We start from the raw sequence: 13,825 nt of genomic DNA, 5'->3' as shown, positions 1-13,825 counted from the left end.
ACGCAGCAGAATCAAATGCAACAAAGGGTCAGTAGTACTCGCATTCCCAGTATCAGCTCTCGAAATCCATGTTATTATCTTATCCAATACGAATTGCGAGATTCAGGAGAAATAACTCACAGATATCCATCAAGCAAAGCATAAAGCACAGTTTCGTCGTGCCAATCGAAACATAAACCAAAACTCGTGCACAGTGTTTCTCGTACAGATCCGCAATCTCACACATGCCTCCACAGACTCACACGGAACTGTGAGAAGAGTTTTAAGCAAGAAGCTGGCTCACATCCACTCCCTACCACGAGCGCTGCATGCATCGAGCGAGTACTGAATCGGCAGCGAACTCCATCGCTGCAATCTCAAGCTCACTCTGTTGCGATGTGCGACTCGGAGCACAGTATAGATATGATGCTAGAACGGCGCCCATGACCGTGGTATGGTGACAGGCTCGGGACGCGGGCGGGGCTCGGGTGGTGGAAGAGAACGGGTGAGACGAGGGGGAAGATTGAGGGGGAGGAATTCTGAGGTGGGTGAACTCACCTTAGCCACCCGGCTATTTTCCCGAACCTAGAACCCTTCTCCGAACCACATCGCGAGCCTCAACTCTGTTCACATATTGGCTACTTCAAATCCTGTCTCCATGGCTCAAACCAGTTCAGAAGCTAAGAGTGATTCTACGTACTACCATGGCGGATGATGATGCGTCATGAAATCGTCGAAATTCGGGTCGAGGTCTCGGCTTTGAGGCGGTGGTACTGTGAATCATTGCTTTGCGTAGTTTGCCGGTGGGGTGGATGAGAGGAAGGAGGAAGAGGGGATTTGCTACCGATTAGAGTAGAGTTTGAAATGTTTAGAGTGGGATTTAGTTACAATTGACCGATTGTGTCCTTCGGGATTACATGAGCTAGGTCGCGTTTTGCCATTGCCGCATGTTTTTTCTTGTTTTCAGCCTTTAAGTGAATTAGGTCTTTCTTTCTAGGCATTAGAAATGTAAATATTGCTGGAGCGTCGTGAGCCATGAGTATTTCGATGAGGATTGCAGTCAGATGTCAACCATGGTTGACAGTGTTTTGAGCTGACGAATTGTTCTTTCGTTTGAGCATTTCTATCCAGAAAGAGCGGAGAGTGGAGGTTGCAGTCATAATTGGATGTGGAGGAGTGGGATTTGATTTCGTTCTAGATTGGTCTTGTTTCTTAGTTGGTAGAGTGGTAGACAGAAACAAATGGAAACATGCGCATTGAGTGGAGTTTTGCATTTGGAAAGAGTGAGGGTCACCCCTATCCTGGGCACTAGCAATTGTAGCGCTTTGAGAAGGGAAGAGGCGAGAGACATTGAGCGGAAGAAATTAGGGCGTGCCATGCGGTCGCAATTTTTCGGAAGGCAGCAACTGACGGGAAGGATACAGCCAATATTTGATGTAGGCTATTCTCAAGGTTGCAACCTTAACCGTCAGCTCCGTAGCGCTTACACAACCACAGAGAAAATTGTTGGGGGTCTGACTCAGGTGAAGGAAACCGGCAAACGAAGATTGATATTGCTCCGCCATGCCAAGAGTTCATGGGCAGACCGTTCATTGAAAGGTATTTCTGGACTTGATTTAAATTTTTTTCCTCTGTTTTTGGATCATTTCCATGTCCGCGGAGTGGTTTTCACTAGAAATCATCCCGTTCTTGGTTTAGGATAAGAATTCAGTTAGACCATACATCGAACTGCTGCAAGGAATTTGGTGTCACGGAAAAACTCCACGATGATCGAAAATAGCGTCAGTGATAACAAGAACTCGACTCCGTGTAGATGGGAATCAATCCACCGTTGCAGTGCTGACAATGGGCGGGAAAATTATTTGCCCACACATTTACTGTTAAAGTTAGGATTATTTTATTTTATTTTATTTTATATTTTTTTTCTCGTTTGGTATCCCATACGAAACACGACAACAGAAAAGACAATCATGTTGTGTATGCAAGCTTGTCATGATTGCATTATATCCGGCATTTGAGTCTATGAATTCCTGGAGATTTCCGTTGATGACAATGTAGAGTTGGAAAATTTAATGCGACGCCTCGATTAAAGAGTATACGTCCCACTATCTTTTACCATGGATGAATTAACTCGTGTTCTCATATCTCGATGCTACAATGGCAGATCACAAAAGGCCGCTGAGCAATAAAGGTCGTTTAGCAGCAGCTAATATTGCAAGCAAATTGGAAAAGCACAGCTGGGTGCCTGGACTCATCCTTTGCAGGTTTGTTGTGTCACCTGACCTTCCAACTGGTACAGTACTAGGATCCTCAGAGTATTCGAACCTGGTTGTATGAGCCATGGAGATGGGGGTTTTGGACGCTGGAAAGTGGCTTAAACGGTATTTTCCGTACTAGAATTGAATCATATGAACGTTGTGATTACATGAAATGCTGTTATTTCCAGCTTATTCATAAGATGCAGCGCTTAAGTCCCTTTTAAACACAAAAATCAACTCCAAAAGATGTTCCAGCAACCTGCGTGTTTCCAGGATTTCAAAGTGTTTGAGCTCCGTGTTCACACCCAAGAATATCAGCATTGCCACTTACTGCTTGTTCAGAATTTAAAGAGTTGTGGATAAATGTTTGGATTGCAGTGACTCTCAAAGAACACGGGAGACGTTGCATATTATGCAAGGACGGTATAGCGCTTTGGCAGATGCAGATGTTCGGTTTCTTGGCAGCTTCTACTCTGTGGCAGCTATGGATGGACAGACTGCCCAACATATTCAGGAGAATGTGCTGAAATACGCTGGAGATGACATTACCACCATCATGTACTTGTTGCTTTGAACTATATTTTTATAGCGCTGGGGAATGATTAAGAGCATGTCTCAGTCAAGACTAAAATTGATTTGTAACTTATTCAGTGAAGACTGCCCTTGTTAGCTTCATTAGTTGACCTGGTTTTTCCGGTTTAATTCGCAGTAAGGTAATGGTTGCTTCGTGCTGAAGATTGGATCGTTGGCTGCACAGGTGTATGGGACACAATAGAGGTTGGGAAGAGGCTGCTAGTCAATTTTGTGGCGTTGCTGTTGAATTGAAGACTGCAAATGCTGCTCTTCTGGAAGCTCCTGGCATTTCATGGAAAGAAGTAAGTTATTATTTTTTTACTTCTAGGATCGAAAATCTATTATGAAACAATGAAACTGAACTTTAGCTTTTGCTTCAATGATGACTGCGAGTATTTATCCTTAAACCTCGCAATTGGTGTTGAACAAGACAATAGCATGAATTCAGAGAGCTAAAACTGGGAATACATCCATAACAGAAACTTACGGCTTCTGATTCTGCTGCGTCTGCACTTTATTTTTGTTTGTATGTTCATGTTCTGAATTATATTTATTTTTCATCAAGTACCTGGCAATGCACATGGGACATTGTCGGTGGATGCAGGCAATCCTTTGTATTGTATAAGGGGCCTTCATGGAATTGGCCTTAGTACCTTTTTATTTTGTCAGGTCACGTAATATTCAGAGATCATATTAACGCTTTTAAGAAGTGATGACTACATTAGCCAGTTAGTTGCACAAGATGTCGTGTAGTTGAAAGTAGTTGTGTGACATGTTGCTACTTTGGAACCTATTTGGTCACTTCTATTTTTTTCATACTGACGTTTCTGTATTATTTTCTTGATCATCAGGCATTTGAGAAAGCTGGAATGGGAGGCTGGAAGCTAGTAGGCATCATGAAGCCAGATTCTATGTCTGATATCGAGTATGAGGCAGCATAGTTGGTCTTCCAAGTGGCAAGTTTTGTTGTAGAGGGATATGTTTTCTGTCAAGTATGACACAAGGTCCGCTCAAGCCTTGCATGCTTCCAGAACATGTTGAATACTAAGTTCCACCGAGGACATCGATGACACTCATGCCGCAACCTCGTTGTTGTGAAGTTCTTGCTCCTGGGTGAACCACGGCCAGATCCATTCCTGGGTCGTTGATGTTTGTAAAACTTTCAGTAGGTTCCATTTGAAGCTGTTTCAAATATTTTAGAATAATCCATAATAATCGACTTTTCTTATCGAATTATGCGTCACGAAAAGTTTAGATAACATATTAGCTCGACTTCAGAAAACCCAACACTTCAGAGAGATGGTACGAGAATGTGTTACCCTTAACGAGTGCTGATTCAATCTTAAAATCGATTACATCACTTATGACTGCTATGAATTATCACGAACTGATTCTCACCGGGCACCATCCACCGGGCACCAGCACTTTGTCCGCAATCATCACCGTCGCTTATCTAGAGAATTTGTGACCATAGTGAGTAAAATGTGCAAATATGACTCAATTCAGTCTTACATATCACCCAGTTCACTCAATTTCATGTAAGAACTCTGTAGTTAATGCTACTTGCATTTGTAAATAAAGGCATCTATTAATGTATTTGTAGAAAGCAATGTTTTTAATGGGTTTTTTTAAAGTTCAAATTGTTTTACCTCATTGGTTTCACAATTTTTACCTCATAGCTATGATTAGAATTGTTAATGCTTAAATCTTTCAACTATTGCTTGGTAATCCAAACTTGGCCAAAGAAAAGAAGTACAAAATATTAGATCCTTTAATTTTTTATAGCACAAATTAAATTGTGAGGTGATGAAAATGTTGCAAAGGTATAATATGATGAAGAATTATAGAAAAGAGACATTTGAAGTATAAATTAGAATCTATGGTGTATAAAAAAACACATTCAATCTATTGGTAGGACCAATTTAGTAGAGTTGTATTAGTTGATGGTTTGAAGTTCTATAAAGTAATTAGAATTTTGTGCAAGTTTTTAGGTCCATAATTGCAATGACATCCTTCATTAGGTTTACAAAAGATTGTAAGTTATTATTTATATGTGTCTAAATGAGTTATTGTTGTCATTTAATAGCTAGAAATATTTATGCTATATTTTGTATAATATAATATTATGTCAAATCACTCAAATGTTGTTGAGGATTGTGTCTTTCTTATAGGCCACTGTAATGAAGGTAAATAATAACAATTTTTTCATAGACTTTCTAGGACTAAAACAAAAACCATTTGCATAGGAATTATAAAGATTTTTAATTAGTAGAAGTTAGAAAAAATAGGATTCAGATAAAAATTATATTTATATTTAAATAGAAGCACTTTACAAGTATTATAGAGATTTTTCATTTGTAAATTCTGAATAAAATTTACTACAATCAAATAAGATTAAAATTAAATTTCAATTTTTTTATAAATAACTATTTAATTTTCATTGATAAGTACATATATTAGTTTAAATAACTAATTTAATAAAAAATATATTATAAATCTAAATAAATACCTTAAATATTATATATATATATATATTCATATATCTATGTTTTTTATGACATTAAAAAAATTGAACCATAATCTAAAATCAAAATGTATACAAATGCAAAAAATCCAAAATAAAAATAAGAAATATTCATGTTATATACATAATAATGTTTAAACAACCAAAAAAATAGTGCAAAGTAAAATTTCAATTTAGACCTAAATAGTTGTAACTATATAATATATAATTAAAAACACATAAAATTCATGAATTCTAAATTTGATATGTGATTAGGCAAAATAATATTAAGACTTCATGCTAGTATTTTGTGTAGTATAATCAACATATCTTTAATAGTTTGTATGATAATCCCTAGTGAATTTCTACAAAGAACTTTACATTTAAGATGTTTTGTTGTGGTAGGTATGCCTTGCTTTATGCTAGCTTTAAGATTTGTATCAAAAACACCAGTGGACAAACATTTCTTAGAGATTTTTTGCCATTGTTCATTTTCAATTTAATGAGTCTTTGTTCACTTGCAATTGGTAAATGGATAATTTTTAAAAATAAAAAGTAAATCAAACCATTCATAAATATAATTATATCTTACATCAAATACTTTAATTTATAAAGGTACAAACTTAAAATTTTTTAAATTAAAAAAATAAATCTAATTATATTTTTTAATACTAAGTTTAATAATCTTGAAACTGAAATTTTATTTATTAGATTAGACTTTACAATCTTAGAGGTCGTTTTAATAATATCAATATAATTATATTGGCCATTATTTCTTCTTTATTTCTATGATTAAAATAGTTAAAATAAAAATTATTTGTTTTATCTATACAAAACTATTTTTAACTTTTTAAAAGAATCTTCCTATAAAATATATGCACATTCTAAATATTTTTGACTAATATTATTTTTTTCAAGAAAATTAAAGAAACAAAAAAAATTTCAAAACTTAAATCTTAAAAATAAAATATTTAATAGTTACTTTAAATAAAACAGTAACAAGAATCTATATGCGTTTTCTCAATCAACAATCACAAACTTCTAAAATTTGGTTTCTCTTGGATGTTATAATGTTTATTGCCAATGAATGTTTTTAAGGCATAATAGTTTTTTTTTTCCTTAATCTTGTCTATCCAAATTTAAAGTATGAAACTGATATTTTAGATTTTTGTATGCATTCTTTTAATTAATTTAAAAAAATTAGATGAGTTCAAGATTAAAATCACAAGTATTTATATGCATCAAACTACTTAAGAAAATAAAAATAATATACATTTATTTATTTATTTATTATTATTTTTTATAAATTTATTTATGTAAAATTTTAAAATTTTTAAAATTTATGTAGAAATACTCAAGCATATCTTATTCTTTTTAATATAACTTCTTAAAAGTGCATGACATAAGTTCATTGATTAATTAAGATGCTTTATTGTGAAGTTGGCTTTGAAAACCTTAAAACTCTTATAACTAAACATCTTTTTTGGAAATATTGTTAAGTTGAAAAAAATAAATAATATAAAGGTCAACTAGTAGTTTGTTTAGTCATATAAAAAAATAAAAATATTCCATATAAAAATAAATTTAAAAAATAAATTATTATTATTTAGTAATTGTATTGACTTTAGATAATAAAAAATTTAGTTGCAATTATATTTGTAGTTCAAAAAAATTATTTTGTATACAAATGAGATATATATATATATATATATATATATATATATATATATTCAAAAATTCTTAAGATATATAATTAATGTTTAAGCATCACATGTTTTTCACCCTAAAAATCACAACCAAAATTGCAATTGAAATTTTAAAAGAAATAAAAAAGAAGTAATGTAGATCCCAAACTTGCTTATATTTTAAAGAAGAACTTGGAAAAGTAAAGATAAAAACTTGACTAATTGCCAAAACAAACTTAAAGAAATGTGAAAAAAAGCTTGAAGATATTTAAAGAACTTGGAGGAAGCTTGAAAAAGATAAGTAGTGGCTATCACTTTTGAGGCATAAAATAAAAATTTAATATCATTCACATATTATTTGATACAAATAAAATTAATTGTGTTTTAGATTTTACAATGAAATATCTAGTCTTTATTATAAGAATCTAAAACCTACCAAAATATGATTGACATGCTATAATATATATGATACCACCATCTCTTTAGTTAGTGATATCATCTTCTATCTTCTAGGTCCTCCTGTGGTACCATGATTTAAAGGGTTGAACCTTTGATTACACTTTAAATCCACATACTTCTATAGATAAAAGAGAAAAAAGAGAAGAAAAGAAAAGTAAAGAATTCCATTCACTTCAAATAATAAACTATTTGTCACTTGGATTCAAATATAATACAAGAAAGTTATAATCAAATCTAGTTGAAAGATTGATAAAAGTTTACTATATAATCATTTTAAGATAAAATAGAACATTAATTGGAATTCTTATCTAATAACCTTTTTGTAATAGTTATTGACTTTCCAACTACTTAGTCAACTATTTTCCAACTTTAAATCTTTATATTAAACAGTAATAGAAAATTTACTATTACTGTTTAATATAAAAATTATATTCATATGAAATAATTTATAATACATATATCTTAATTAATATTCAAATGAAAACTATAAGAGCATATTCTAAAAAAATTCTATTTTATTATATTTTATTATATTTTAAAATAATATTTTAAAATAATAAAAATATTCCATAAATAATATACTAATTCAGAATAAAATTTATGATTTATTTATTTTGAAGTTTTGTGTTTATTATGTATATTAGGAACTTTTCTTTTTATTATTTTAAAGTTTGGTTTAATTTTTGGATATTCTTAAATTGAATATATATATATATATATATATAATACTATATTTCTCTCTTTAATTTTACTAATCGTTCTGTACAGGTGTATCTCAATTATTGCTATTCTAGTATAGTTTTTTTGTAGTGTAATGCAAAGAATAGTTTAAATTTACGTACAATCTCAATAATCTAAAGTTACCATTGAACACCGCAGCATTCTACCAAACAAACCCACATGTCACAAAACCAACATGTTAAGCTTTTGACCAACTGGTTCTGCACCATATGCATTTCTTCAATCATCTTCAATATTTGTAAGACTTCAGGCTTCCTTGCTCATGGACATCGCAGATGAGCAGGCTGTCATTTCGGAGATGAAACGGGAGATGAATCCCACAGCATCTGGTCAACACCGAATTCAGCAGCTTGAGCACAACTCAGAATCGTCATCAGAAAACCCAGCTAATAAATTTCCAGAACACAAAGAATCACGTTCGTGGACATAGATTATTACAACTGCATACTGGTTTAATTTTGTTTTTGTTTTTGTTTTTCTGTTGAGCACGATAATGTCATGCACAAATCTGGTTATGCATAACCAGTTCTTAATCTGCACTGAAACAGTGATCTGCTTCGGAAACTAGGAAATCTTTGCAAGCCAGGAACGCCTGAGATGACGACCTCAAGTATGCCCCGTGATGAGAGCTCCGCACTGGATTGCTAAGGGCTCTCATCTAGAAAGGGGCACCTGGAAGAGGCTTCCCAGAGACGAAGGCCCTGAACACTTGCAGTAGGCGGCCAGCTTCCAGGAGAGGTACTTGGTGGCCGGCGCCGCGAACAGTCACGAAAGTCAGCCCATCGTAAACCACAGTACGTCCACCCACCTGCATCTCCAACTCTCAGAGTGAATTGTGCTCTTGCAAGTTTGGAAATAATGGAACATGGGAAGGGTACGCAGAAGTGGGACCAGGTGGTTCAAGCAGCTTGACGTTCTCAAGAGGTTTGCGGTGATGTGGGGGGTGTGTGGCAAACTTGGGCATGGAGATGTGGCCAACCTGCTGGTAATCATACCAAGGATGCCATGGTTTCGAAACAGGCAATTTCATGGCTTCGATTGAGTATCGGGTTGAAGTCACAGGCACAACGCTGTCTACGTCCCCACTGCATGCACTCACATTCCAACTTTCATGGAGTAATCTCTTTCTGACTCTTTCCAAACCGAATGGAAAACTACTCACGTCGCAAAAAGGAGGATTTCGCAAAAAAGTCACTGGAATTTAATCAGCTTCGCAATGATGAACAGAATATTAGTCATCGCTACAGAATGGCTTCACTACTCACTAAAGAAGACCATGCATGGAAAAAAGGAAATAGTTAAAAATTACCTGTAGATCCAAATCTTAAGTCCTGCGGCGATTAGGTAATGGTAAGTTGAGATCATACTTTGAGGTGCGTCAGTCCAGTTTGCATACAAAACGTTACTGCGATTTCCCCACCATTATTACGATGGAATTTGAGAGTAGTTTGGGAATCGAATCATATGAAAATCCGACGAAAAATACAGTTATAAAACTCGTTAGAGCTCAAGATTAAAGCTGGAAGTCCTCCTCACCTACACATCGTCCAGCGGTAAGGGATAACACCGGTAGTGTTCGCATGCAACGCAAGCTGAACATCCGGTCTGTTAAAGTAGACCTCGGCATTGTCCTCAGAGCACGGATCATATCGCGCCCTCATCCCACGATCCGTCTGGACACTGGAAAAAAATCAGACTTGGGATTGCTATGACAGCTGAGATGGCCGCATTCAATCGCTTACTCAACGAATACCGCCTTTATCAAGACGATTCATAAAACCAAGCAAGTGAAACTAGATGATATATGGAATCCTCCTGAAACACATGAAACCATGAGCATAAACCAAACTCACTGGGGTTTTCCGCGTCCATGACCTGCTTTGCATTGGTTTTGCGTTACTCCGAATGCACCTGTCTGTGTAGATGCTGTAGTAGTCGATATTTCCAATCTCAAAATTCATGGTTGCGAAGAATTCTTCGCAACGCGTTGAGCAACAGTTTTCATCGGAAAAGTTGCAGTTGGCCTTTAAGCCGTTGTATGTTTCCGTTGAAATCATCGCATGCGAGTAGTGGAAATCTATGTCGCCAGTTTGATCCCAATAATTATCAATATCAGGGTTTCCGATCTGTTCTCAGTGCACACAATTTTATAGGAGTAACATCGACATTCAAACCAATATCTCCTATATAAACCACATTAGCGACTCTGCATGTGAGGATGTTTCCAGCTATGAAAACATTTTCCTTCGCAGATGTTTGATGCTTCTGATCGACCTGCATGAAATCTTCAAAATGAAAGTTCGAGCAAAATGAACGCGCACATTAAAATCAACTAATTTAGCCAACAAACAACATTAATATTTAAATTTTTATTTCGTGATCAATCCATGTTATGTTGAAAGGAAGTAGTGTTCACTGACCATGTAACCGCTGAGGTTGATTTTCAATGGTGAGGCTGAGTTGTGCTCCACAATTAGTTTGGCAAGTTGAGGAACATAATGCCCTGCATAGATGAGTGTCGAATTAATTTGTCAATGTAAAAACTTACCCGTTTACTCGAACTGTCACACAATCAATCGGATTTCTTAACATGGAAGCCACAGGACTTTCCTAATTAGGAGATGAATTTCGGTAACAAGTGGATTTATAGCAAGATAAAGATCACGCGACAAGTCTTGAACCAAGTCTATTTTTGTATATAGCAAGAGCAAATGTTTGTAAACAGGAGTTATGAGAATGAAGGAAGTTTAAGCCCGATACGATTGTTAGCGTAAGACGTCTTTTTTCATGGAATTTACCTGCGTAGCTTTCTCCGGTGATGTAAAACTCTCGACCGTGGTACTGTGGGAATCGACCCAACCAACCCACCAGAAAGTTGTACGCATCCTCAGCTGCACAATTATTCTTCGTGTCACTACCGTGCACGTGATTGCTCTACATCAGTACGATTAAAAGACTTCGGTGGAACGCAACGTCTTTCTAGGCTTTGGATCAATTGATTCTATCGAAATCAACCACAAGATGAAGTATTTTAAGAAGTGAGGAAGTAGCACCTGTGCGAGTGTCGCCTCCGCCTGTGTTGGCAGTCGTGTTGAGCCTGGCGTAAGAGAATCCCACTCCAGTTGGCGATTCCAACCATATCATGTTCACCTCTGCGGTGTGCATTCATTCAAACACGCATTTTTCACTTGAGAATTATCACACGGAACAAAAAAAAATCCACGGTGTACAGCTATAGGATAGGCAACGATCTAATAGTAAATTGAGGAATTGTGAGCGACTGTTGATGGAATCACGCTGGACGAATTGAATTCGATTCGAGAATGTGGTATGATCCTTCATAGTACCTGCGTTCCAAGAAAATTCGTTGATGATGAGGCTGCTACCACCGGGTAAGATCTGGAATGGCCCATTCTCTCGTGCAAATCCCGAGGCTATAGAAGAACACCCTGGGCCTGAATTCAGAAACCACAAACCTCAAACGGGTTGTTTACAATCCTCTATCCAGATGTCGTATGACCGATTGACATTCTCAAGATTTTCGTTTCTTTTTCAAGTGACTACGTCCTTAAATTGAGTTTCTGGGGTGTGTGTGTTTGGCCGCACCTCCATTGAACCAGAGAACCAAAGGTTTGGTGCCATATGTGTCGTTGGAGCACTGTGCAAATACGTAGAACAGGTCCCGTCCTTCACTCCTGTCCACAGTCACATTCCCCGCGTAGAGGTTGAATCCCACGAGCGGCTGGCCGGGTAATGCCGTCACTCTGTCCGCATCCTGATCCAGTGTGATGGGCATCTTATGGCTGTGCGCTCTACCTCCAATCAAACTCCTGACGAGCAGGAGCGCAACTAGAAATTGGAACATTGCCATGTTATGGAAAGTGAGGAAAAAAGTAACGAATGACTGGCGCTTATTCTTCCTCAAGTACATTTTGTATTTGTAGATGTCTCGAGAGCTGGAGAAAAGCTACGGCGAGCGGCCTCTCCCTTTCCTCGGTGGTAGTGTGGGTTGAAGGACGGATCTCGAAAGGAATCTCGACACGAGAATTACACCATTCTCTAATGCTCAACGGAGTAATCACCATCTTGATCGATAACGCGAAGGTAATGTGGCATATCTCAGAAAACTGGTGTGTTGTCAAGTCTCAAAGCTCCAGATTGGGGCAACGATGAGCAAGATATGGAAAACAACAGCAGAGTCATTGTCTCTCGTCACCGTCACCTACTCAAAGCACCATAGAATCCTTTCGGCATCAAACAGGACATAGATCGTGTCATATTCCTCCGAGTCAGCATCACTGAGCATTCATTACATAAATTAACGACTGGCCTGAAAGCAATCCTGGAGTAATTTATTGCACAAGCACAAAATTGTGAAGTGTACAAAAGCATCACGGGCATCGTGGTGCGGATAACCGCTTTCGGTCTCCAAAACCGGGCATCTCCACTTGATTAATGTATGAAAACGGTGCGACTTAATCTGGCAGTTGATAAAAGCTGATTAGCTCAGAATAGACCATTCTCAACCAAAACCTCAAGTGGCGCCGACCCCCAAGCAGCAAATCTCACCGCCTTCACTACGATCTCTGCTAACTTTCTCCACTCCATCTCGATCTTCCTCTCTTTCCTCAAGTCTCCCAAACGGAGTCTCTCCGATCCGCCTCATCTCTGCGGAAGACCTAGAACATAATAGACGTCTGTCGTGGTTACTCACAGCACGTTGAGGTTCCAGGGAATTCCGCATTACAAACTGGTAGCATCATTTTCACACACCATGCATCATTTCAGCTGGTAATCTTCCGATCAGCATGTTGGAAACATTATGATCAATTCTCACACAAAAAATATATTATGTGAATATATTATGTGTACAAGTGTGACACCAAGAGTCACAACTCTTAGTATAAGGTCACAATTAAGTAGATAGTATTCTATACTAGAAACTAATGCACTATATTGAATAATTCTCCCAATACTCCCATTAGAACATTAGTCTTTATATGTGAATTAAATTTCATCCATTGTGAAAGTTCATCCATAAATGTGGGAAATTTAGGATTTCAATCTCCTTTTTGGTGTAGCAATGTTGGGAAGTTTTCTTATAATTCTCCCACTGCTTCTTCAAGTTTGAAAAGGTATGTGATGTCTTTTCTTGATTTGGATGTATTTGCTATTTCAATTTTGTTTTGATTTCTTTGTTTGATGTAGGGTTGTAGAGGTGCAGCGCTATTGTGGTTAACTATCCATAAATGTGCTACTGTAGGTTTGGGCAGAGGTACAAAGGTATGCATCACTTTGGACGTCGGTCGTTATTACAAGAGTTGTGTTGCTTGCAGCCTTGGTAGGGGAGTTTGCTATGAGCTCTGTAGCAAGCGCAGTGGCGTATTGTAACATGACTATATGGTGAAAGATAATAATATGGATCTTATTATAGAAGAGCCAAATTAAAAAATAAAGCAGAAAAATATGAATAAAAGATAGGAAGGTAGTAAAACTTTTAGTAGTAAAATGCTGCCTTTTTAGACAAGTGACTTCTATTTACTTTGTAGTACCATAAATAAGGCAAAACAAAGTAGATTGGAAAAATAAATGACATAAGCATCTTTAGGAGGAAGTTAAGAGTAAAT

At 36.5% G+C, this 13,825-nt stretch overlaps 2 protein-coding genes across 4 annotated transcripts; one reads left to right on the top strand and one right to left on the bottom strand.

Annotated features, from left to right (window-relative positions):
* Positions 1-667: 667 nt before the first annotated feature.
* LOC112281857 (uncharacterized protein At3g52155, chloroplastic) lies at positions 668-3,886 on the top strand. The gene is made up of 5 exons (XM_024518814.3): positions 668-1,578; positions 2,144-2,243; positions 2,616-2,795; positions 2,995-3,112; positions 3,662-3,886. The coding sequence occupies exons 1-5, from the start codon at positions 1,221-1,223 to the stop codon at positions 3,749-3,751; spliced, it is 846 nt and encodes a 281-aa protein (XP_024374582.1). The 5' UTR covers positions 668-1,220; the 3' UTR covers positions 3,752-3,886.
* A 4,496-nt stretch (positions 3,887-8,382) lies between these two features.
* Positions 8,383-13,031, bottom strand: LOC112281133 (serine carboxypeptidase 24). Of its 3 annotated transcripts, XR_002969528.3 has the most exons (11): positions 11,805-13,031; positions 11,546-11,653; positions 11,252-11,350; positions 10,997-11,089; positions 10,619-10,701; positions 10,052-10,324; positions 9,735-9,871; positions 9,508-9,603; positions 9,178-9,283; positions 8,804-9,006; positions 8,383-8,524 (listed from the first exon to the last, which is right to left on the bottom strand). XR_002969528.3 is itself a non-coding variant. In XM_024517335.3 (10 exons), exons 1-10 carry the CDS (start codon positions 12,127-12,129, stop codon positions 8,857-8,859), a joined length of 1,470 nt encoding a protein of 489 aa, XP_024373103.1. In that variant the 5' UTR covers positions 12,130-13,031; the 3' UTR covers positions 8,383-8,856. The 3 variants fall into 3 exon arrangements, 2 of the variants coding, with proteins under 2 accessions (XP_024373103.1, XP_024373102.1); XM_024517335.3 differs by having other exon boundaries at positions 8,383-9,006; XM_024517334.3 differs by lacking the exon at positions 8,383-8,524 and having other exon boundaries at positions 8,871-9,283.
* Positions 13,032-13,825: the final 794 nt, after the last annotated feature.

This window comes from Physcomitrium patens, chromosome 4 (genome assembly GCF_059467195.1).
Source record: "Physcomitrium patens ecotype Gransden chromosome 4, ASM5946719v1, whole genome shotgun sequence".
Taxonomy (NCBI): Eukaryota; Viridiplantae; Streptophyta; class Bryopsida; order Funariales; family Funariaceae; genus Physcomitrium; species Physcomitrium patens.
The sequence above is the reverse complement of the archived record's forward strand: the minus strand, read 5'-3'. Positions and strand labels throughout refer to the sequence as shown.

Bases quoted from the DNA above. Each gene is read 5' to 3' on its own strand.
- LOC112281857 (XM_024518814.3), top strand. From the start codon at position 1,221: ATGGAAACATGCGCATTGAGTGGAGTTTTGCATTTGGAAAGAGTGAGG. The intron at 2,244-2,615 runs GTTTGTTGTGTC...TTTGGATTGCAG, and splicing joins CCTGGACTCATCCTTTGCAG to TGACTCTCAAAGAACACGGG. The intron at 2,796-2,994 runs GTACTTGTTGCT...TTGGCTGCACAG, and splicing joins GATGACATTACCACCATCAT to GTGTATGGGACACAATAGAG.
- LOC112281133 (XM_024517334.3), bottom strand. From the start codon at position 12,129: ATGTACTTGAGGAAGAATAAGCGCCAGTCATTCGTTACTTTTTTCCTC. The intron at 11,351-11,545 runs GTACTATGAAGG...TGCACACCGCAG, and splicing joins CGAATTTTCTTGGAACGCAG to AGGTGAACATGATATGGTTG. The intron at 9,284-9,507 runs GTAATTTTTAAC...GAGTGCATGCAG, and splicing joins CTTAAGATTTGGATCTACAG to TGGGGACGTAGACAGCGTTG.